Here is a 23,658-nt window from a genome sequence, read left to right as displayed (position 1 = left end):
GGCCAGCCCACACTCAACCCACACTTTTGGGCTGTCCCACTTGGGCCCCACACGGGCCCCGCAGGGGCCCCAAGTCCCCTTGATTGCTTCATAGACAGTAAAAGATTGCCTGCGAGCTTCTCCTCCTGTCCATATGGTAATTTCTCTACTGTGCGACAGAGAGTCGTGGGTTATGACCTAATCGTTAGCCTATTATTACAATAAACTGCTTCTACGGGACCATAACGTAAGATACAAGGTAATGGGGCCTTTTAGACATTTTCGTGTTTCTTTAGAAATAATGAATGGACAAATGGAGTCTATAAACGCCTCGGATGTAAAGTTAATTGCTGTCAACGTGACGCCAAAATGAATGGGAGTCAATGGAATGCTAACAGCAGGTGGGGGTCCGCTAATCAATGGCGGCGCCCAGGGGTGCTTCAATAAAATATGAAACCCTGCCCCCCTGGGAAAATACAACAAAGAATATTGTTTAAATGTAGTGAGTCAATTCACTCATTCACTCACTTACTCAATCTCCCTCTCTCTCTTTCTCGGTCTCTGCATTTGTGTGAGAGAAATCGACGGCGATTTGTGCGCCTTCACACTAGAGTTTACAGTACATCAAATACAGGTGCGCTGCATATCCATAGAGATGAACTGAGAAATATCACAGATCGCTTGACGGAGAGTGAAACTCTGAAGCCCTTCTCAGTCAGAGTGTTTGCGAGTGCAAATATATCTGTGCTGAACTTATACTTAGCCTCCAACTCACACACTGGCAATTATTCAGCCCGCCAAAGTAGCTATTCGGAGTCAATGTGTTACCCGCCATGAGCAGGCCATGAGCAGGGGTTGATATTAACATTGTTAACATTGTTAATGTGAACCCCAGACCAGGGGCGACTGGGGGTGAAACCAGTACTGATTACCAGGGCCCCAAAGGAAGAGAGGGCCCTTGAAAAGTCTGGAATATATATTTTTACAAAAAGGGGGGGGGGGGGGGGTGCATTAGGACTGTATATGCATAGGGCCTGGGATCTTCTGAAGCGCCCCTGCCACTGTCTAAAGTATGATCTAAAAATAAATCCAGTAACGACTGAAAACGTTGTGGAAAAGTCTTTAATTTTCTCAAGTCAAAATGCCCTGCAGCCCTGGACATAGGAGGACTAGAGCTAATAATATGAAAATCAGTTATAGCAACATTTATAATATGAGTTTAATGAGATAGCATTCACCGCATTTATCTAGGTTAATGTCAATTTTTATAGTTTATCATAAATGATAATCCTTAAAATACCTACTAGTATGATCTAATGTTTATCCGTTAATTTTGGTTTTAAACCTAGTTTAAAAGTTTAATGTTTGGTATTAAACCATATGTTAGTACATTATATATAGACCAGCATTAACTAATGCTAATAAAACGCGCCTCATTGTTCAGTGTTCTCACGACTATAAATATATAGGCTATGGATATTTCCTGCGCAGAAATAAACTAACGTTAGCTCTGGTCTGAAAGCTCCTTAAACGTTACACTTGTTTTGTCCGTAAAACAGCTTAAGCACGTACTGCTCGAATCAGAGGTTGCATCAGTGATAGTAATACTGTCAACATAAAGAAATATTTCCGGAACGAAAGAAAAAAATCTGATGAATCAAAAAGCACAGGTTAGACACAGCATTTCGGGGAAAGAACCGGCTGCACCGCCGTCTGCGCAGAGCAGTTGACATCTGCTTCGACGCGGTCACTTACACAGGAGCATGGCTCAGACCTTCGGGAACTTTTTCTTCTCTCTGCTCGATTACAAGACCGAGAAATTTGTCATCGCTAAAAACAAAAAGGTCGGAGTACTGTTCAGAATCTTTCAGCTGGGAGTGATTGGATATCTGATCGGGTAGGTGTCTCGTGCTTTCTCTAAATCACGACGTTGAGGTGAACTAGCGGGCTCTGTCAGTGTTTCGAAGATTGACTCTTTAAAGCACATATTATAATAGGTCATTAAGTGTTGGTTCATGTTAAAATGGTTATTGCAAATGAATTTCAACATACAGAATGTAAGCCGACAGTTAGAGCACCATGTCTCGGATGTTATTTATATCAAAGGAAAAACTGAAAGCATTGCAGTGTGCCTGCACTGTTCGACTTGCTGGTGCTCGGTTTGCAAGTTTTGGATGTATGTTAAAAAAACTACTTTTTTAAAAATTTTTATTCAGATTAGTATTCTCCATTTAGTCTATAGATTTACCAGAACCAGACAAAAACGTTATACCCATTTTGTTTTTAATGTTCAAATAGTGTTTGGGGTTCTTACACGATGAAAGTGCAACAAAAGCTGCTGGATGTAAAATGACACGGATTACATGTGCTGTGGCCATATGCTACACACAAAAGCACCAACCTGATTACATAATTGGCCTTTAAAACTGTTTAATAGTTGTCTTTCTGCAAGAAATAATGAATCTAGAACTTTAACTTAATGATATCTATAAATTACAATATCGTCCTTCGGGGTGTGTTGGTTGGCCATACTGTAAGACTTGTGATTTATAGGAAATGAGACAGCATTGCTCTCTGTAGCTCACACACAGATCTTCTTCTTTACACTCTAAATAACCAATAAAATGTATTTTTATACTTTCCACAATCCCAAGATGTTATTTTTCTCACCGTTTATTTACTTTTGCTTGTGCATCTTCTTAAAGGTGGGTTTTTCTTTGGAAGAAAGGATATCAGGAGACCGACGAAGTCATCCAGAGTTCTGTGATCACCAAACTCAAGGGTGTAGATCTCACCAACAGCTCTCAGTTTGGTCTGCATCTATGGGGTGCAGAGGACTATGTCATTCCCCCACATGTAAATACACCGCTTTCCTGTATATTCGCTTTGGCGGAAATATATTTGAAAACCACCTGTTAACGGTCTTTCTCAAAATCTCTGTTTTATATATTTGATAATGGATATTCCTACAAACAGTGACGGGACAAAACTTTTGCTTTGAATTAGAACACTGAACATTTAGTTTGTCAGTTCTGTTAATTCTGTTACACAATGAAACATCTATTTTCTGTTATTTTAATATTAGTAGAGCTGTAAATTAACAGCTTTCAGACATTTGTTAGATGACAGGTGAAGATTGTTTAGATGGAAGAAGATTAAAAAAAATAAGGATTGAAAAAATAAAGTTTGTTGGTTCTGTCGTGGAAAACAAGCTGAAGTGAGAGCATCATATTTGACACAAATGTCAGTTTTCTGATCAGTTAATTTGCTGTTTAAAATGTCTTTTGCAAGAACATGTCTTTTATTTTATTTATTTTTTACAAACAGGGGGACAGAGTCTTCTTTATTGTGACAAATTATGTAGTGACACCCAACCAGAAGCTGGGTTACTGCCCTGAGGTAAGAGACAGGTTGTTGTTTTATTTTATTATTCCCAACACTAATTATGCAAACAAAGATATGAGGCATCTATTGGAAAGAGCAGTACTGTCTCTCAATTAGAGAGCTGTGTTTGTATAGCAGTTTTTTTTTTATCTCAGTACATTTTAAAACCACTGAGTTTGTTGTATATGTTTGGTTCCTTTTACTTATTTCAGAGTCCTAAAGTGCCAGATGGTTTTTGTACTCATGACAGTGAATGTGTGGAAGGGGAAACTGTCATAGCAGGCCATGGTAAGCACAAAACCTATATGAAATACCAAACCTTTTGTTCTCTTACAACCATGGCTCGAATTGCGGGGGGATGGCATCCACTGGTGGAAAAAAAAATTACAAAAAGCATCCCCCCTAACCATTCCCTTCGGATTAATAATGTTGTGTCTTATTTAAATTTATTGTGCAAATTAAATATTAAAGGGGTCAAATTGTGCTTTTTAAAGGTATTATTTTGTGTGTATTCGGCCCCTTTCCATAATCGCAAGCTTCATCTTTCAAAATAAATGTAAAGACAATTAATAATGTTCTTATTTTGTAACCAATGCAGTCTGAGTTGGAAAGACACTTAATAATAATAATAACCAACTCTTTATTACTTTTTTTACATCATTCAGTGTATGGAAAATAACCATCATGACAGAAATTCGCACATTTATAAGCTGTCAGAAGTAAAAAGCTACAATTTGAGACCAGAAACGCAGTAACTGTAAATGCATCTACTTTCCGAAGGCCAAATAAAGTGCTTTTGCTTTCGCTTAGATACACACAGCATCTCACTGACATGGCTGCTTCAACACTAATTGCGGTTACTGAAACTACGCGTTCTTTCTTTGCATGAACATTTGGGCGACATTATGCAAATATTTCCACATAGTGACGTAGACATTTGGGGGTGTGTTTGAATGAGCCGCTTTAGGGGGGTTGTGTTAGAGTCTTAAGTTTGATAAAGAATATCTCTTTGTATTTGAGACTTTAGTCTTTGCAACTTTACAGATCTTCTTTATGCACCAAGAGCTTGCAACACTCCAAAGAGAAAGAAAAAATGTAAATCGTATCATATGACCCCTTCAAAATTCTCAAATTATGATTATTCATGAACTAAATAACAGCGATTGGCCAATCAGAACTAGTTTCTGTAACAAGCTGCCACAAGTTAAAGCAAGTTTCCAAAAATGTTTGTGCAAAATGGTTCAAGTGCAACTTTTGAAGTTCTTTAAAAAGAAGACAACAGAAGGTATGATTTTTCCTTGATCAGAATTTAAAGACATTCCCCTGAAATATGTCATTGTGACTGTGAGGGACTGAGAGACGATAGGAGAGCTGACGAGTATGTCACCAACTTAGCCGAAAAACAAACAAAAACACAACTTGAGAGTCCATAAACGTTCACTGTGCGATGAAGTGTATTAAAATGCAGTTAGAATGCTCTTCTAATTCAAGCAATAAATACCCATGTATGAGTTTTTATATGTTTATATTCATTGCACAAGCAATGTATTTTTCTGAATATCAGCACATAAATATGCTAATTATTTTATACAACAGTGTAGAGCAACACAGTGCTTTATTCCTTGAATAAATCTGTTTTTGAATGAATCATGTGAGTCAGTGATTCAACGGTCCATTTACTTTTTTTGTTTCTAGTTGAATCAGCTGTTTTGAGCGAATCGTTTCATTTGAATGATTCAGTAACTCATGGGCCATCTATGGGCGGTTTTATTGTCATATTTATTTATCCATGATACCCCTAAACCAGCCAAGGGGCCAGCACAGAAACACATTCAGCAAAATATTGTTTAATTAGCAGTATTAGCTCAAATTTCTCCATTTTAGACCCCCAGAAGAAAAAAAGTTTTTTAAGTTTTTTAGACAAATTTTGTAATCATTTAAAAATGTAGCTATGGGACAAAAGAAACTGACCACACTATCCACCCTATTTTTTATTTTTTTTTTTTACAATTTCACCACTGTTTACAACTGCATGCCTGAAGTTATATAAAAGACCAACCTTTGTTAAAGTGCAAGATTCTTATTAAAAAATATATGTTACATTGTGTTTTACTATGACCCACTGGCATGTTTAAATTACTGAGCCTTAAAGGGACTATATTTTATTGTTGTTTATTCAGGAGTGAAGACAGGTCGCTGTATAAACGACACAAGAACGTGTGAGATTCATGCCTGGTGCCCTGTTGAGCATAGCAGAACACCATCGTAAGAAAACAGTTTTTACCAATTTCTTTCAATCCATGTTCAGTTGCAATACATCTACCTCAGCTTTTTGCACTATTATATATTATCCATGCCTAAATGAAACTATTTGAAGAAGAAAAAAACCTGTTATGTTTCAAATGTTGTAACAGGCAGCCATTGCTGGCAAAGGCAGAAAACTTCACAATCTATGTAAAGAACTTCATCAAGTTTCAAAAGTTTGCCTTCTCCAAGTAAGTCAAATTAATATTAAGTCAGTCAAAATAAATGTTATCACTTTTTTAAAACTAAATCATTGTTTATACTCATCTGTGCATTATAGAACTGAACTAACATGTAATTGTCTTTTCTAAGCTTTTCATCTAGTTTTTTCTACAGCTTAATATTTAGCACGTTATTTCCTTTGCAAAGCACAGTCTTAATTTTAGGTGAAGCAACTATAAAATGCGTAAAACATCTTTACCCCCACAGGATGCTACTGTTAACACCCTTCCTTGTGAAACCTCCAGGTCATTACAAGAAATTCTAGTTTGTGTGATAACAGACACCCACTCAAAATCTAGTATCATACATATATGACTTTAGTTTTTGCACTGTCCTTTTAGATGCTGCAGTGAAACAGGTTTGTTCCTGTGTTAGCACAGGATGTTTGGTTGTCATTTCAGACTCCTGCAGAATAGTAAAGTTCATAGTTCACTCACAAGTGCATAGACAGGATCATTTCTATGGCTTAAATACAGTGTCATCTGGCAAGCTGTTATTTAAAAGCCAGTACTACGCTTTTAAATGAGCACACAAACTAATCAAAACTGAGCTGCCATTGCAATATACCAAATATAATGTAAAAAACAAATACCAAACAAATGCTATATACAAAAAAATCTCTAAATCTCCCACCATGGAGCGGTATGAAAGAGCAGACTCGCTTGCTTATGTTGGGATACTAATGTCACAGTATAATAGCACAAGCTGCTCTGAATACCTCTCACTTACTCATCTCTATTTATACCAGCTCAGCGTGTGGTGCATGAACTGAGACTTATAATCTTGCTATCCTGTGCCTTGCCTGTTCCGCTGACAGAGTGACAGTTGTTCCTCTGTCCTTACTGGCATGATCTCTGCAAAGTCATCACATTGTAGATCAAGCAAATGGTAGGAGCTGTTTCAGATACTGCTTCTAAGTTTTTTTCTCCCTCACTTTAAGATCGAACCTCCTGCCTACAACCAACAGCACTTATCTGAAAATGTGCAGATATGATAAGGACCATCACCCCTATTGTCCCATCTTTGGTGTGGGAGATGTGATTAACTGGACTGGACACAGTTTCCAGGATTTGGCAACAAAGGCAAGTGCTTCAAACGACACAGCAAGTTAAAACAAAGTCTCCATCACTGTAAACACACAGGTAGTTGAGATTCAAGCAGCAGCTCAATGTAAGTGAAAGTGAAAGTTGTGACATTTGCCAAGTATGGTAACCCTTACTCGGAGTTGTTGCTCTGCATTTAACCCAACACAACCCAACCCAACCACAAGAACAATTTTTTACCAGAAAAGTGACCTGTGAAGCATCAGTTATGGATTTAAAATTCTAAACAAGTTTGCACTGTATGCCAATATTTCCAAGCAAAAGTGTGTACTGGCACTAATATGAATACACTATTTAATACGAATGCATTATTTATTTATGCTATCGTGCTTAACAAACTTTAATGACTTGGAAAAATGGAAAAATTTAAAATGGAATGGAAATGTGAATTGCCAGAACAGCAAAGGAATATCATAATGCCCTATATTTAATGCTGAGGGTAATTTTTGACTGATATCATTGTTTTCTATACACACACAGGGTGGTTCAATTGCAGTTGGAATCGAATGGAATTGTGATTTGGATAAAGATGAATCTCAATGTAACCCTGAATATAGCTTCACACGCTTAGATTCCTTTAAAAATTCCAAGAACTCTGCCATTTCGGGATACAACTTCAGGTATTGATTTATTAATTTTATCTCATAAAACAAGGTTCTGTAAGTGATTCAGTTGTTTTGCTTACTTTGCTAACTGCACATGATTTCTTAAAAACTCAACTCAATAAAAAATGCCAGCAAAGCTGAATGTAATAGAAATGATTCACTGACAAAGAGGATTTTGGAGTTGCTAGTTTTTTAAATAATTGTATTTATTTATTACTATAAAATCACTTAAACCTTTATTTTTTGCTTTTGTTAAAAGCAATTAGATTTTGAAATAGTATCATAACATTGGGTGACATGTTTCTCTCTTTATTCAGATTTGCTCGATACTACAATGATGCAGCAGGTCAAACCTATCGCAATCTATTTAAAGTGTATGGCATTCGCTTTGATATATTAGTTAATGGAAAGGTAAGAAATACAAATTTTCCTTAAAATTCTTAAAGATTCCTCTGATTAGGGTTATGGTGACATTATAAAAATATGGTGTTAATCTGTTTTTAGGCTGGGAGATTCAGTATCATTCCTACAGTGATCAGCATTGGCTCTGGGCTTGCTTTAATGGGTGCTGTGAGTATATAAGCTAGTTACAGATGTCGTCGCTAATAACTGAAGTATAAAAGGCACAAAACAAAATCTTTCTGAGAATCTTGTGTGATTGGTGTTCGTCTCATTCCACAGGGGGTTTTTGTCTGTGACATGATTCTTCTTTACATGATGAACAAAAGCTCCTTATACCGAGAGACAAAATTTGAGGCAGTCACAAAGTAAGCATGTGTCTTGTCTTCTTAAAAAGATTTACCTGAAAGATTCTAAAGATGCAGTGGATTATTATATTCGATTTGCCCCCACAGAAAGCAATCTGGAAAGCAGAGAGAGAGAAAGCATGTGAGACACCACTGTCATCATCACCAAGATGGGCGGCACAAGAGAGAGGAGAAACAGGGAACAGAGATGCAGCCATTGACATCAGTGTCATGTCAGCCCAATAACAACCCAGAGAAACAGATCCAGCCCATAGGCTCAGCACTCAAAACCCACAGTTCTGAGAGAAAGCCACAGGGCACAGTGTCATTCAGGACTCAGCATGCTACCGAAAAACAGACCATTTCTCCCGTTTCCACCCTGAGAACACCACGCAACCAGTAGAGGATTTTTTGATGCTGAATCCCATTGGATTTACTGTGAATGTATGAAAGGAGGTATTATAGCGGGTCTATTCTCAGTCATACCAAAGAGGAATACTGCCAGTGGTGTTATGTTCTCCTAGTGTTTTAAATGGCAATGGAAGTTTTTGTTACAAAGTATTTGAAATAAGATGAATATAAATGATTTAATAAATATGGCCTGACATCAAAAATTGTCAAAGCAAGGTTGAATAAATGTTAACATATTTGACAAAAAATGCTTGGGTCATTGTATTACTTTCATCTTGAGTAAATGTGAAAAGCGTACAACAGAGATGCAAACTGTGACTTGGACTTGAGTTGCACTAAAGTTGCATAAATAAAGACTTGGTACTTGACTTGAACTCGTGAACAGCTGATTCGAGACTTGACTTGAACTCGTGACTCATGAGACTCGTAAAAAAGCAAGTAATTTGGTAAGGGCAGTACCGCCGCTCTATATACGCAAAATATGCAATTTGTGTAGGGCACCAACTCTCAGGAAGGACCATCTCAGTTGCTGGGATGCAAAAAAAACCCCAAAACCTTTAGTTATATATTAATATTAACATAAACAACAAATAAACATGAACATATATATTAGGGATGTCATGATTCACTCAACTCACAATTCAAATAATGATTTAGATTTTACTATTCGATTCAAGTAAATTATTATTTTTTTTTTTTACAAATTAGAAATTAAAGGGTGTCCTTTTATTATTGCTTGGACAAAATGATTGCATATTATTGCTTTTTGTTGGTTTTGATTGCTTCTATTTTCCTCATGTAAGTCGCTTTGTAATGTAATGTAAATGTAAATAACAAAACTTAATTTAAATTTTAAAACAAGCCTCAAATCAAATAAATAAGTAACACAAATAAATTAAATATCTTCATATAAACAAACCAAGGTTTTGTCTGTGCTCTTTCCATTTAAAATTTACAAGTGACCACTGCATATTAATCATGATCCAAACAATAAATACATTCAAACTGAATACATTCAAAATGAGCAGTTTTTAATCTAAATTAAATTGTATAATTTCACATTTTTAATCAGAAACAGAATGGTTGACTTCAGTTTGATTAGACTTTACATAAAAATATCTGCATGAAACCCCTGGACGAGCTGAATGAGATGCAGATTCACTCTCTGCCAGCATGTAGCCTACTGTTTACACTATAAACAAAGCAAAGCTGTACTTATGAACTTAAATATGCATTACACAGAGGCAAGATGAAAAGAAAAAGTACCATCTACACTTTTATAAAGACACTTTTATATAAGTTTTCCTCAGACGTGCATTATTATAAACTTCTACCTCTAAATGAATCACGATTTGTTAAACATCTTTACCGATTTGAATCGTCACACATCTGAATCTATTTTCAACTGGATATATATATATGTTAAAAGTGACACATTTTGAAATGTCATGCCAAATTTTTCATTTTGGATTTCATGAGAGCTTTACAATCCAAAAAAGTTGGGACAGGTAGCAATAAGAGGCCAGAAAAGTTAAATGTACATATGAGGAACAGCTGGAGGACCAATTTGTGACTTATTAGGTCAATTGGCAACATGACTGGGTATAAAAAAGAGCCTCTCAGAGTGGTAGTGTCTCTCAGAAGTCAAGATGGGCAGAGGAATTATTATTATTTATAAAAAAATAATATAAAAATCCCTCCATTTTTTTCTCTTAAGCTGTGGGGGGGTGGGGGGGGGGGGGGGGTGGGAAGATTGTATTGTATTGTAATTGTAACTGTTAACACCCCCCCCCCCCCCCCCCCCCCAAAAAAAAAAAGATGGGCAGAGGATCACCAATTCCCCCAATGCTGCTGCGAAAAACAGTCGAGCAATATCAGAAAGGAGTTTCTCAGAGAAAAATTGCAAAGAGTTTAATGTTATCATCATCAGTGTCCCATCTACAGTGCATAATATCTTCCAAAGATTCAGAGAATCTGGAACAATCTCTTGTGTGTAAGGGTCAAGGCCAGAAACCATACTGGATGCCCTTGATCTTCGGGCCCTTAGACGGCACTGTATCTCATACAGGAATGCTACTGTAATGATAATCACAACATGGGCTCAGGAATACTTCCAGAAAACATTGTCTGTGAACACAATCCACCGTGCCATTTGCCGTTGCCGACTAAAACTCTATAGGTCAAAAAAGAAGCCATATCTAAACATGATCCAGAAGCGCAGGCGTTTTCTCTGGGCCAAAGCTAATTTAAAATGGACTGTGGCAAAGTGGAAAACTGTTCTGTGATCAGACTAATTAAAATTTGAAGTACTTTTTGGAAAACTGGGACGCCATGTCATCTCGACTAAAGAGGACAAGGACAACCCAAGTTCTTATCAGTGCTCAGTTCAGAAGCGTTCATCTCTGATGGTATGGGGTTGCATGAGTGAGTGGCATGGGCAGATTACACATCTGGAAAGGTATATCAATGCTGAAAGGTATATCCAAGTTCTAGAACAACATATGCTCCCATCCAGACATCGTCTCTTTCAGGGAAGACCTTGCATTTTCCAACATGTCAATGCCAGACCACATACTGCATCAATTACATCATGGCTGCATAGAAGAAGGATCTGGGTACTGAAATGGCCAGCCTGCAGTCCAGATCTTTGACCCACAGAAAACTTTTGGTGCATCATAAAGAGGAAGATGCAACAAAGAAGACCTAAGACAGTTGAGCAACTAGAAGCCTGTATTAGACCCAAATGGGACAACATTGCTATTCCTAAACTTGAAGAACTTGTCTCCTCAGTCTCCAGATGTTTGCAGACTGTTATAAAAAGAAGAGGGGATGCCACACAGTGGTAAACATGGCCTTGTCCCAACTTTTTTGATATGTGTTGATGCCATGAACTCATTTTTACCTTAAAATGTAATATGGTTTAAATATGGTTTCACTGAATTACTGTCAAAATACATAACATAATACAAAATAAACCGTTATTACAAATGCTTGCAAAGGGCACCGAAGATTGATGTTGTTTACACTTAAAGGAAGATCAGATCCTTGTTTAATATCAGAGGCAGACAAAGTACACAACTCCATTAAAGTTAGCCTATTTAAGTGAAAGTAGCCTACAGAAACTGCTGATCAAATATTAGGCTACTCCATTACAAGTAACCTTAAAAGTTGTAAAGACAGATTTTTACTTAAGTAAAAGTACAAGTTAGTTACCTCCTTTTAAAAGTACTTCCGTACCAAAAGTAAGTTTCCTTTTTCATGTCAATGCACTGTTTTATTATTGTGACATGTTAAACTTTAGGGTTGGGCCGATAGACGATGATAACTGACAGACATCAAGATGTTAAGCTCACATCTAATTCCTTCACGATGTGATCTGCAAATTATTCGCCATTGTCCTATCAGACATTTCTCCTTACTCTGTGTATGTGGTACTGGCAAGTGAACTTAGCAACCGTTAGCAAGCGGCTAACCTTTTAGTGGCTCTGTAACCCCTAAAACCCAGCAACATAACTGTATTGGACTTTCTGCTTTGAGGATCTTGATATAAATGTAGTGGAGTGAAAAGTACAATTCAATACATTCATAGGTTTCCAAAGAATAATACTATATAACTATATAATAATACTAAAAGTACAGACACTCAAAAATTTTACTTGAAATGGAGGGGTTCGTTGGTGTATTCATTTTGGGGCTGGGAAACTGTAGGCAGTCTGACAGGATTGGGAGATGGTTTCTTGATTGTAGAGAAGCACTCATTGGAGTTGTTTGATGTCTGCTGCCCTACAAAGGCAAAAGATCTTAACTTGCTAAAGTGCAACTGAGAAAAATTATTTTAAACATTTTTTATTTGTCCAACCAAAATAACTATAGGTAGGACACTGGAAATTTGTAAATTAGATGTTTTTGTGATTAAAATGATCTACATTAAAAATTTCTGAGCTCAAACTTTATTTTTACCACTATTTTGAAGTTACTGTACTCTGCATTTGCATTGTCTACAAAATGTCATGCCAAGGCCATAAAAGGCAGTCACTTCCACATTACCAATATTTGGTTGCTGATCACCATTTACAAAATTGTTACAGTAACACCTGAATAAAATCTAGTGATCATGGGCTATATCATATAGCCTACTGCATCTAAAAATGTAGACTATAATTTTTTTTTGACCATAACAAGGAGACTAAAAGTTGATTTCATATAATACTGTAAATGCAAACTCATTACTTGTCTGAATCTCTGTAATGGAATATAAGCTACTAGTCATAAAAAGAATTAGGGCCTTTGACCAATTAGAATGAAACGCATCCAAACTGGATAAAGGGGCCTCAATATTTTGCACCTTACAGACATTACGTTTACACTGAAGCAGAGACTTTTATCCAAAGCGACTTACAAATTAGAAGAACAGAAGCAATCAGACCAATGAGAAAACAACAACAGTATGCAAGAGCCATGACGAGTCTCATTTCGTCTAGCACAGAACATGTAGCTTGTTTTTTTTTTCTGGAATAGAATAGAAAAGAAAAGGTAAGTGCTAGTATTAGTTTGTCAAGTGTTGGTGAAAAAGATATGTCTTTTTAGATGTTTTTTGAAAATGGGTAAAGGCTCAGCTGTTCGAATTGAGATTGGGAGGTCATTCCACCAGCTGGGCACAGTCCAGGAAAAGGTCAGCGAGAGTGATTTTGGGATGGCACCACAAGGCAACGTTTACTTGCGGAACGCAAGCTTCTGGAGGGCATATAAGTATGAACCAGTGAGTTTAGGTATATTGGTGCTGCACCAGTGGTCGTCTTGTAGGTAAGCATCAGTACCTTGAATTTGATGTGAGCGGCTACTGGTAACCAGTGTAACCTGATGAGGAGAGGAGTGACGTGAGCTTTTTATTGGCTCATTGAAGACAACTCTTGCTGCTGCATTCTGGATCAGTTCCAGAGGCTTGATGGTATATGCAGGAAGGCCCGTCAGGAGAGCATTAAAATAGTCCAGTCTGGAGAGAACAAGAACTTGGACAAGAAGTTGTGTGGCTTGCTCAACAGGAAGGGTCTAATCTTCCTAATGTTTTAAAAAGCAAATCTGCATTAGAGAAAATATGAGGAATTCAGATTTCTCTTGGCACGGCTATTAGAGGACTTACAATTGTCAGACAGGTTGCTCATGTCACGATGTCATCAAGCTCAGTTTGAGTCTGCGCAGTATGCTTGACCCCCAGGAAGTGCGTGCTTCTAATTGACTTCACTTGTCTCCGTTGAATCCAATGGGGTTGCTGTGTCCATTTATTTTACTGTCTATGTTTAGAATAGATCACCAGTTTCTACGGAGCCCCGCACATGGCATGCAGGGAAAAAAGGCTAAATCATGTGCCTGATTTACTATCTCATTCCCTCGATTTATAAATTGTCAGCACGATTTACTAATTCATTCCCTCAATTTGCTAAATCATGTTTTAGGACATTGAGGGAACTAATTAGTAAATCGTGGGCACTATTTTTTTTTCCTTGAAGGTCATGCGTTGGGCTCTGTAAGTTCTAAAGCGTTTTATATTGTTTGTGTACGTTAATAGTGGGAGAGATGGGACATACAGTAGTGTGTACCGGTGGCTCCTCTGTGAAAAGATCCAACAAATCAATGCATTGAAAACACTGATGGACAATAATAAAGTTTATAGTGTTTCACTGATGATTACAAAGAACTGGTTTTCTCAAATCCAGCACTGGAGGGCCATTGTCCTGCAGAATAAAAACTCAACTGCCTGTAGCTTTCTAGTAGCCTAGCTCTTAATATGTTGATTAGATTGTTTGTAAACTATTGGCATGTTTAACAAGATTACATGTTTAAAATGAATGTATATAAAAATGAATATGAATTAATACATTTTACACATATGAGTTGCACGTTTTGTTCAATTGTAAAAAGTATTTTATTTTCATTATTAAGAGGTTTGCACAAGTGTTAGCTGTAAACTGTGCAAACATTCAACATTGCTAAAATTAAATGTCTTGCTTTTGTCTAAACTGGAAGTCATCCATTAATTCTGCTAAACTATAATTACTAAAACTAAATAGAAATGTGTTCAAAAAAAAAAAAAAAAAAAAAACTAAACATTAAACTTACAAAACCATTAATGAAACTAACTGAAACTAAACTGAAATTATTTGAAAATATTAAAATAAAAAAACTTATTTAAAAATTCTAAACCATAATATTCTTGCTGCCTACATTTCCAATCGTGCATCCACATTTGCAATGATCACTTTATTAACTTTCAAGAGGACTCTGTGGCTGCCGCTAACGGTCTGCATACAAGATACCTATTGTGGTACTCACAAGACACAAGGTTTCCTTGGGTTCAGTCTCAGCATCAGTATTCACAGCTAGGTCGTGCAATATAAACAGGTGTTTCCTGTTGCAGGTCTTGCACAGAACCTCCTGTTATCATCTAGAAGCATGATGATCTTGAGGATCCATGCCTCTTTCTGTTCTTTAGTAGGCTCCTTGAAGTTTGGGTGTCATTGTCACGATAAGGACAGTAAGCACGTAAGTACAATACTCAAGTAAATGTACTTAGTTACTGTCCGCCTCTGTGTAATATTGACAAAACATTTAATTCAAATATCCACTTAAAGGGATACTCCACCCAAAAATTATTATTATTTTTTCATTCATCACTTACCCTGTATGACTTACCCCCATGTTGTTCCAAACACTTACAAGCTTTGTTCGTCTTTTTTACCAATGAACTACTAATGGCAGATGGACTTTTCTGACAATGCTTTTCATACTTTTCTGGACTTTGACACTGTTATTTACTTGGCAATCTATAGGACAGTCTCAAGCCTCTCAGCCTTTATCCAAAATATGGATATGCCCCCACATATCTAAGATGTGGGAAGATTTTCATAACACTGCATGTTTATGTTTCTATGAAGTGGGGCAGTTCCAACTTTGCAAAGACAGTCTGGCACTTCTGACTCACAGTCTAGAAGTACATTTTTTTAAATATCACAGTATGGCAAGGGGCATAACATTTCAGTCACATGCTTGAGGTATTCAGCCAATCACAACGCACTGGATAACTGGCTAATCAGAGCACACCTTGCTTTTCAGAAGGATGATCTTTGTAAAAATCAATTATTTCAGAAAGGTGGGGTGAATCAATTATGTATTTTAGTTGGAAAATGTTTTTGTTTTAACCTTAAACCACATAAACACATTTCATTACACCAAACACACAAAATAATGTTATTTTTAGCATCATATGACCCCTTTAAAATAATTAATTAAATTTCATTTAAAATTAATTTTGTCCTTTTTAATGTTTTTAACCTTTTAAAGTGAAAGTGAAAGTTGTGACATTTGCCAGGTATGGTAACCCATACTTGGAATTGGTGCCCTGCAATTAACACACACAGCCATGAGTAGTGAACACACACACACCCGGAGCTGTGGGCAGCTATATATCCAGCACCCGGGGAGCAACTGGGGTTCAGTGCCTTGCTGGTGCTCAAGGGCACTTCAACCATGCGTATTGAGGGTGGAAGAGAGTGCTGTTCATTCACTCCCTCCCACCTAAAACTCCTGCCAGCCCCAAGACTTGAACCAGTGACCTTCTAGTAACTAGTCCAGCTCTCTAACCATTAGGCCACAGCTGCCCCTGTTAATAAATGCATCTTGACAAAATATTTTCTTGAGCATTAAATCAATATATTAGAATGATTTAGGAAAGGATCATGTCACTGTAACTGTTCAGTTTGAAATTACATAAAACTAATAATCTGTTAAAAAAAAAAAAAAAAAAAAAACCTTGAGCACTTACAGAACTTCAATGATAGGCACATTATAGGATGAGTAGTAACCTATTAAAAACAAATAATTTAACATCATGTAAGACACAAAACAATTTAATCCACCAGGTGAATTATTTATTATCTGAAATAAAAAAGTTGGCATTGTGTGTTTTAACATGGTTCTTATTGATGAGTGTTGTTGCACATCATACACAAAGCAAGCTGAAAACAAATGAGTTTCTCTGTTGGGCTGTCACACTAGATCCAAACCCAGCTTTGCCTGAATAAGCATTAGAAAAATATTAAATTACAAAGGAAAGAATAAGACGACAAACCATTTTTAAATCTCTAAATTTCTGTGCAATTAGAAGTAACTTACTCCGAAATAATTTTAAGCTTTATCGGCTAAACATAAGTAAGCTCACATATAAAACCTGTCGTACATCAATCAGCACTCTCTACCCTGAGACATCTCTGTCATTATTCTACATCTACACGGCTGCTTGTAATGTCCGAGTCCATTTAGTACACATGCACCATTCCGTAGAGGAAAGTCCAGAACAGCACGTAAGTAAACAGGCCGCCCACGAGGCCCCCGGTGAAGAGCAGACGTCGAGATTTGAAGCACTTATTCCACCGGCGACCGGCTTTGAGAATCAGGAGCAAGGACAGCAGGAAAGAAGCAAGGAAATAAAAGACGAAGCCGTAGAGTCCGGTCAGGCCGAGGATGCCCGCCGTGGCGCCGGAGAGCGCGGATACGGACGTGCGGCAGTAGTCGAGCACGGCGCTGTTTCCTCTGACGGCCCCCTCGCTGATGAACTGCGGTCCCTCGCGTTTGGATGCTACCGTGGCCATGATGTGATGCTGAAACACTCTGAGAGACAAAACATAACAAAGATGTGAAACACAGATCATCAGTTGAACCCGAACAATACCTCATACTTTAGACTGACGTTAAATCCCCTCCTCCACTCACCGTTAGGATCAAAATAATGATGAACACAAATCACGCTTCTGCCTCCGTGATTCAAGAAAGCATCGTTTGTTACTTCAAACGCTCAAATATAATACGCTATGTGAGTAAGTCTGTATTTCAATAAGGAATGTATTATTCAGGAAAACATGGCAAGTTTTGGATAAAACACAGCTTGTGTAATTCTCGGTCAGCCATTATCTCGCTAAGCATCATGGGATTTAAATGTAAAATTTAATTTAATCTTCATGACCATCTTGTTCTTAATTCAAAGCAATGGTGTGTCTATTAATACACATTTATTTGTAAAATTGTAAGAAATATTATAGTTTTATTATGTTTATTGAATTTACCTTTAACCCACACTACGGGATCCGCGAAGGCTCAAAAGTGGGGCTCGAAAGTAGGAATCATTTGAAAGAATCGGTTCTTTCAAACTGTTCGCTTCGGAGAGCTGATTTGAACTCCGTAATGATTATTCTGCATGCGTAATCACACAAAAATGTGAAAAATAAATAAATAAATTCGTTTTGTTTGTTTCATTTGTTTATTTCATATTATTATTGTTTGTTTTTGTCTTTTATCAAATAGTATTCTCTCAACTGTTAATAACTTAATGTAATTTTGCTCTGTATTTAACTGTTAGTACTTGACTAAATACTAAATGCATGTTGTTTTACTTTTTTTTCTTATTGATTAGTCTTATTAATAAATGTTTAACAAGATACAGCTCTCGGTTCTCTCGAACCAAACTAAATAATCCGTCCGAATCATTCAGAACAGTTTTATACAAACTACTGAAAGCATGTTTGATGCTTCTTGCATTGCAGTGTGAAACTCATCTTCAATCATAAATCAATCATAAATAAATATTTGGGATGGTATCGATAACCGTACTGTCATTCATCTCTGTTAGGCTATGAATGGCTGAGTTAATGGCATTCATTCCTATATATAGATATATATATATATATATATATCTATATATATATCTATATATATATATATATATAGATATATATATAGATATATATATATATATATATATATTAAATTAAATGTAAATTAAATTAATATATATATATATATATATATATATATATATATATATATATATATATATATATATATATATATATATGTTTCATTTGATGCTGGTACCATCCAAGACTATGTGGTCTCCATTCTGTGTGACCTTGGCAAATCTGTCATGACTGGACACAACACAACCAACAAATGGAAAACACTTGTGAGTCAAGTTAGATATTATGTTTGTTTTAAGAGCAGTTTACTAGGGATGCAAAATGATTAATCAATTCAAAATAAAAGGTCTTGTTTACATGTGTACTGTGTTTATTTATAGGAAAAATGTGTTAGATTTTATATATAAAATATTTATACATAGTATTAAAAAATTAATGCGAATCTTTGAATTATGCAGTTTACACTAAGAACAATAACTAGTAAAGTACCTATATTAGCATTCACATCGATGGACAATAATTTACAGTTTATTATAGGGTGTGGGGGACTTTACAGTTAAAACCCAAGGACCAGTTATGATGAATGAATAACAGGAGTCAGAGATGCGATCAAATACCGAGAAGAATTTACTGAAGAAATTAGTTTGCAGTTTCATCCACAGAAGTCAGCTTCAGTTTGTAGAATGCTCTGTGTACATGTTCAAGACACCAGTAGTTCTAGTCCAACAGAACTACATCAGTACATGGATAAACTAAGAAATTCTACACAAATGGATATAAAACTTGGATCATATATGGTGACAAATAATAAGAAGTCCGAGGCTATAGGTCTCTCTAGAGACGCATATCTGATACCCTGGACATCAGGGTGACAGCAAATGACAGTTATCTCCTAGGGCTGTCTAGTTAAAAGGCAGACTAAATATAATTAATTTATTTTCTAACATGCATAAATGTTATAATCACTCATTGGTCACATAAATGGGAGGTCCCGATAACCTCTGTGACATGGCAACCATGACCCTGAGAGCAGAACTCAGCATGTAAAAGCTTACTGTCACTCATTCCAACTCCTCAGCTATAAGGTATAAAGATATTCAGATACATACATTTTGATGTCTAACTACTAATATATAATAACTAATAACTTATGAATAATAATCATTTGTCCTAACTGTTGTACACTCGCTCACAAGAGAGTGGCATTCCAGAGAATGAAGTAGGCGAAGGTGTAGCATAAGCGCCATTGAGATGCTTTTCTTGTAATAAATAAGTTTTGTTTACAGCAAGGGAAAACTCCTGTTGGCTTATATACAAAACTCCAACATTATTTAATGTATTTACTAATCCTTGTTTTATACTTCTAATATGTGATTGGTGTTTTGTTTCACTCTCTTCTCTGCACTTTCATTTGTCACTTCTCACCGGAGCTTACAACTAGTGATGGACCGATATTGATTTTTTATAACCGATACCGATACCGATTATTTGCATGTTTATGTACCCGATAACCGATATGCAGAACCGATATTTATTTACTGTTATACTTCTGTTTCTGACAATTATTACAACACAAATGAGCTGAAAAAAAAAACATTTTATTTATAACAATCACTCCTTCCTTGCATACAAAAAAAACTTTATATTTATACACAAATAAATAGAGGGGTCTGAGTCCAAAAAATTTAAGTGCACTGTGCAAGTGCAAGTGTCTTTGTTTTAAAATAAAAGCTTTGATGAGGTAAAAAAATAAAAACGGGTAAAAAAATAAAGCACAAAAATGATTCTAACATATTGGTGGAGGCGGGAGGGCTATTTAGGAGTGCATAGCTATTTAGTAGTGTAACTTAATACTCCCAGTTAAGCAGAACTAGGTTTTAGTGTAGAAAACAGAGTCTTTCAGCATTCTGCCCTGTAAGCCTGCTTCCTTCAAAAATTTCATGCAGTGGCCGTGCTTGAGGCTTCCTGATCATCAACCCAGTCAGGTGCTGAGCAATATGAACAAACTTTTATCCCGAGACTATATAAAATTAAACAGCACTTGTCAGTTGGCATTTTATGATCTAGATTCAATCTAACGTTAGATCATGAAATGCCAACTGACAAAGTGCTGTTTGACTAATTTAATCAACCGCGATCGCGCATGGAGATAATAAATAATTAATTTCCACAAAGCGGTATATGTATATGTGTATTAGCGAAATAATTGTTATGTAGTAAATGATAATATAATCTAGTGTGTTTAAACAAGATAATCTTGTCAAAAGTTTCATTCAGTGGCATTGCTTGAGGCTTCCTGATCATCAACCCAGTCAGGTGCTGAGCAATATGAACAAACTTTTTTCCCGAGACTATATAAACTTAAACAGCACTTGTCAGTTGGCATTTTATGATCTAAATTTAATCTAATGTTTAATCATGAAATGCCAACTGACAAAGTGCTGTTTGATTATAACTTAATCAACCGCGATCGCGCATGGAGATAATAAATAATTAATTTCCACAAAGCGGTAGGCTATATTTATATGTGTATTAGCGAAATAATTGTTATGTAGTAAATGAAAATATAATCTAGGGTGTTTAAACAAGATAATCTTGTCAAAAGTTTCATTCAGTGGCCGTGCTTAAGCCTCCAGATCATCCGTCAGTTGCTAAGCAATATGAACGAACTTTCTCTTCTAGACTAATGGTGAGCAAATACAACAGATAGAGAATTAAATTCAACGCTTTTCAGAATCAGAATCAGAATCAGAATGAGCTTTATTGCCAGGTATGTTTACACATAGCGTACGAGGAATTTGTTTTCGTGACAGAAGCTCCGCAGTACAAAAGAATAACAGCGACAGAACATAAAACACATAATAAAAGAATAAAATTTTTTTTTTTTTTATTTTCAACATGCACTCATTCATGTCTGTTTTATTTAATTCATGTAAAGATACGTCTTTATTGGAGCAGGACATGACGAACACTACGTAACTCAATGAGTTCGTCTCAATTGTTTAGAAACAAGCTGCATAAATTAACTATATCAGGAATTTATGTCTCAGATCTCATTTGTGCATGTCTGTTATGTTAAATAAAGTTGATTAATTAAAGCAAACCAAGTAGAACATATACTTTACCTGTGCACTGAGTTGTTGTTGACTGATCTTCTCAGACGCCCGGGCTGCAATGGCGGAAATCTCAAAACGGCCACAAGATGGCGCCGTAAATCGGCGAATCCGATATTACAAAACCGATACCCGATTATGGAAAAATGCTTAAATATCGGGAAAAATATCGGTAAACCGATACATCGGTCGATCACTACTTACAACACGCCTACATCCTACGTCAACCACAGGAACACCACTCTCTTGAGAACATGTTAGACATTTAGCAGAAACTAGGGATTGTGGTTTATAAAGTTTTAAATCAATATTTAGAGAGATAATTGAGAAGCAGATTCCCTCCTTTAACATCTTTAAAGAAACTTCAAAGATGTTCTGATAGACGACATTCAACTGGTGACTATTCTTCAGAAGTATACATCTATTCCATTAAAGTTGGAGTCTGTATTAAAGGCAAATGGTGTTAAACTATTGCCTATTTCCTAGTTGTTCATTTTATTTTGTCCAAGCCCTATAGTTTTCATTATTGTTATCATCTTTGGTGTAAATGGGTCATTACTCTTAACATGCGAATTCTAACTAATCAACTATGATGTTTAATATTACACGTACTCTGTGTTGAACTGAATGTCTGTAATTGACTGTATTTATGTCCTCGGGTCTGAAGGATGCATGTTTCCCTGTGCAGCTCTTGCCTGTCATGCTGGAGTCCGGAGCTGTGGCCGGTCACACTTCAGGTATAGTGGGAATTAGATGCCTCTTTTTAGCTTTGCATGTAGCATTATTATATTTTCCTAATATCAGACGTGGTCTGTAAATGACCCACAGTCAGACTGTAGTTCTGTCAGCTCAGCTACAAACAACAATCATTATGCTGTATACTCATCCTGAGTTGAGTTTGTGTTTACTAGTTCGACCTCCAGGTGGAGATGTTATGCGAATGCAGTGAGCACATTTAGACATGGCAGATCTTGCACTCAGATTTCAATGTCTTCTCTCAAGGCCAGGGCTGCTGAAGAGATACTATCTGTTTTATGGGCTCTTGTAAAAGAGATATTTTTGTGCTGCAGCTTAAGCTTAATTTAAAAAGAAGGCATATGGTATTTTAAATATTTCAACCTTTTTCTTTGTTCAGCCATAAAATGTTTTACACATTTTGTCTAAGGTGTTATCAACCATGGTCTGGATTTCATATTCTAACACATTTCCTGTTCACAAAAAAAAAAAAAAAAACCTGTACACAAATACATTTGAGATAAATTTAAGATTTAAGATATGTACTTCATGCTGTGTCCACATCAGTGTTGTGGACTGTAGCATTTTCTCTTATACACTTCCATTCAAAAGTTTTTTTGTTATTATTATTATATAAAGAAATAAGTATTTCAGTTGGGCATGATAAAATGAAATGATAAAAAGTGGCACAAAAAAATTATGCTACAAAAAATTTCGGTAACACTTTCGAATAGGTAACACTTGTTAACTATTAACTACGACATTTCTCAAATAATTCTTAACTTGGTGCTCATTAATAGTTAGTAATGTAGTTGTTAGGTTTAGTTATTGGGTAAGATTAAAGATGTAGAATAAGGTCAAGTAGGTTTGGCATTAATATGTTCTTAATTAGCACTAATACATGGCTAATATTTTAGTTATATGCATGCTAATAAGCAACTAATAGGTGTTACCTATTCTAAAGTGTTACCAAGATTTATATTTCAAATAAACACTTTTCTTTTGAACTTCCTATTCAGTAAAAAATCTTTTAAAAAAATATCACATTTCCACAAAAATATTACACAGCAAAACTGTTTTTTTTTTAGCATTGATAATAAAAAGAAATGTTTCTTAAGCAGCAAATCAGCATATTAGACTGATTTCTGAAGATGATTTCTAATGCTGAAAATTCAGCTTTGTCTTCACAGGACTAAATTACATAAAATATATTAATAGAAAACCTTTTTTTAAACTGAAATAATATTTCAACATATTCGTTTTTTTTTTTTTTTTTTTTTTTTTTTACTGTACATTTGATCAAATAAATT

The 23,658-nt window shown here is 36.0% G+C and overlaps 2 protein-coding genes across 4 annotated transcripts; one reads left to right on the top strand and one right to left on the bottom strand.

Annotated features, from left to right (window-relative positions):
* Positions 1–1,556: 1,556 nt before the first annotated feature.
* Positions 1,557–9,102, top strand: LOC127957080 (P2X purinoceptor 5). The gene is made up of 12 exons (XM_052555450.1): positions 1,557–1,876; positions 2,685–2,835; positions 3,307–3,378; positions 3,576–3,651; positions 5,544–5,628; positions 5,778–5,858; positions 6,830–6,971; positions 7,473–7,612; positions 7,915–8,008; positions 8,102–8,167; positions 8,279–8,364; positions 8,452–9,102. The coding sequence occupies exons 1-12, from the start codon at positions 1,743–1,745 to the stop codon at positions 8,744–8,746; spliced, it is 1,422 nt and encodes a 473-aa protein (XP_052411410.1). The 5' UTR covers positions 1,557–1,742; the 3' UTR covers positions 8,747–9,102.
* A 7,555-nt stretch (positions 9,103–16,657) lies between these two features.
* On the bottom strand, positions 16,658–17,910 carry LOC127957082 (ER membrane protein complex subunit 6-like). 3 transcript variants are annotated; one of them, XM_052555454.1, is made up of 2 exons: positions 17,871–17,910; positions 16,658–17,418 (listed from the first exon to the last, which is right to left on the bottom strand). In XM_052555454.1, exon 2 carries the CDS (start codon positions 17,397–17,399, stop codon positions 17,067–17,069), a length of 333 nt encoding a protein of 110 aa, XP_052411414.1. In that variant the 5' UTR covers positions 17,400–17,418; positions 17,871–17,910; the 3' UTR covers positions 16,658–17,066. The 3 variants fall into 3 exon arrangements, with proteins under 3 accessions (XP_052411414.1, XP_052411413.1, XP_052411412.1); XM_052555453.1 differs by lacking the exon at positions 17,871–17,910 and adding an exon at positions 17,498–17,742; XM_052555452.1 differs by lacking the exon at positions 17,871–17,910 and adding an exon at positions 17,521–17,739.
* Positions 17,911–23,658: the final 5,748 nt, after the last annotated feature.

Source organism: Carassius gibelio, chromosome B5 (assembly GCF_023724105.1).
Source record: "Carassius gibelio isolate Cgi1373 ecotype wild population from Czech Republic chromosome B5, carGib1.2-hapl.c, whole genome shotgun sequence".
NCBI lineage: Eukaryota > Metazoa > Chordata > Actinopteri > Cypriniformes > Cyprinidae > Carassius > Carassius gibelio.
The sequence above is the reverse complement of the archived record's forward strand: the minus strand, read 5'-3'. Positions and strand labels throughout refer to the sequence as shown.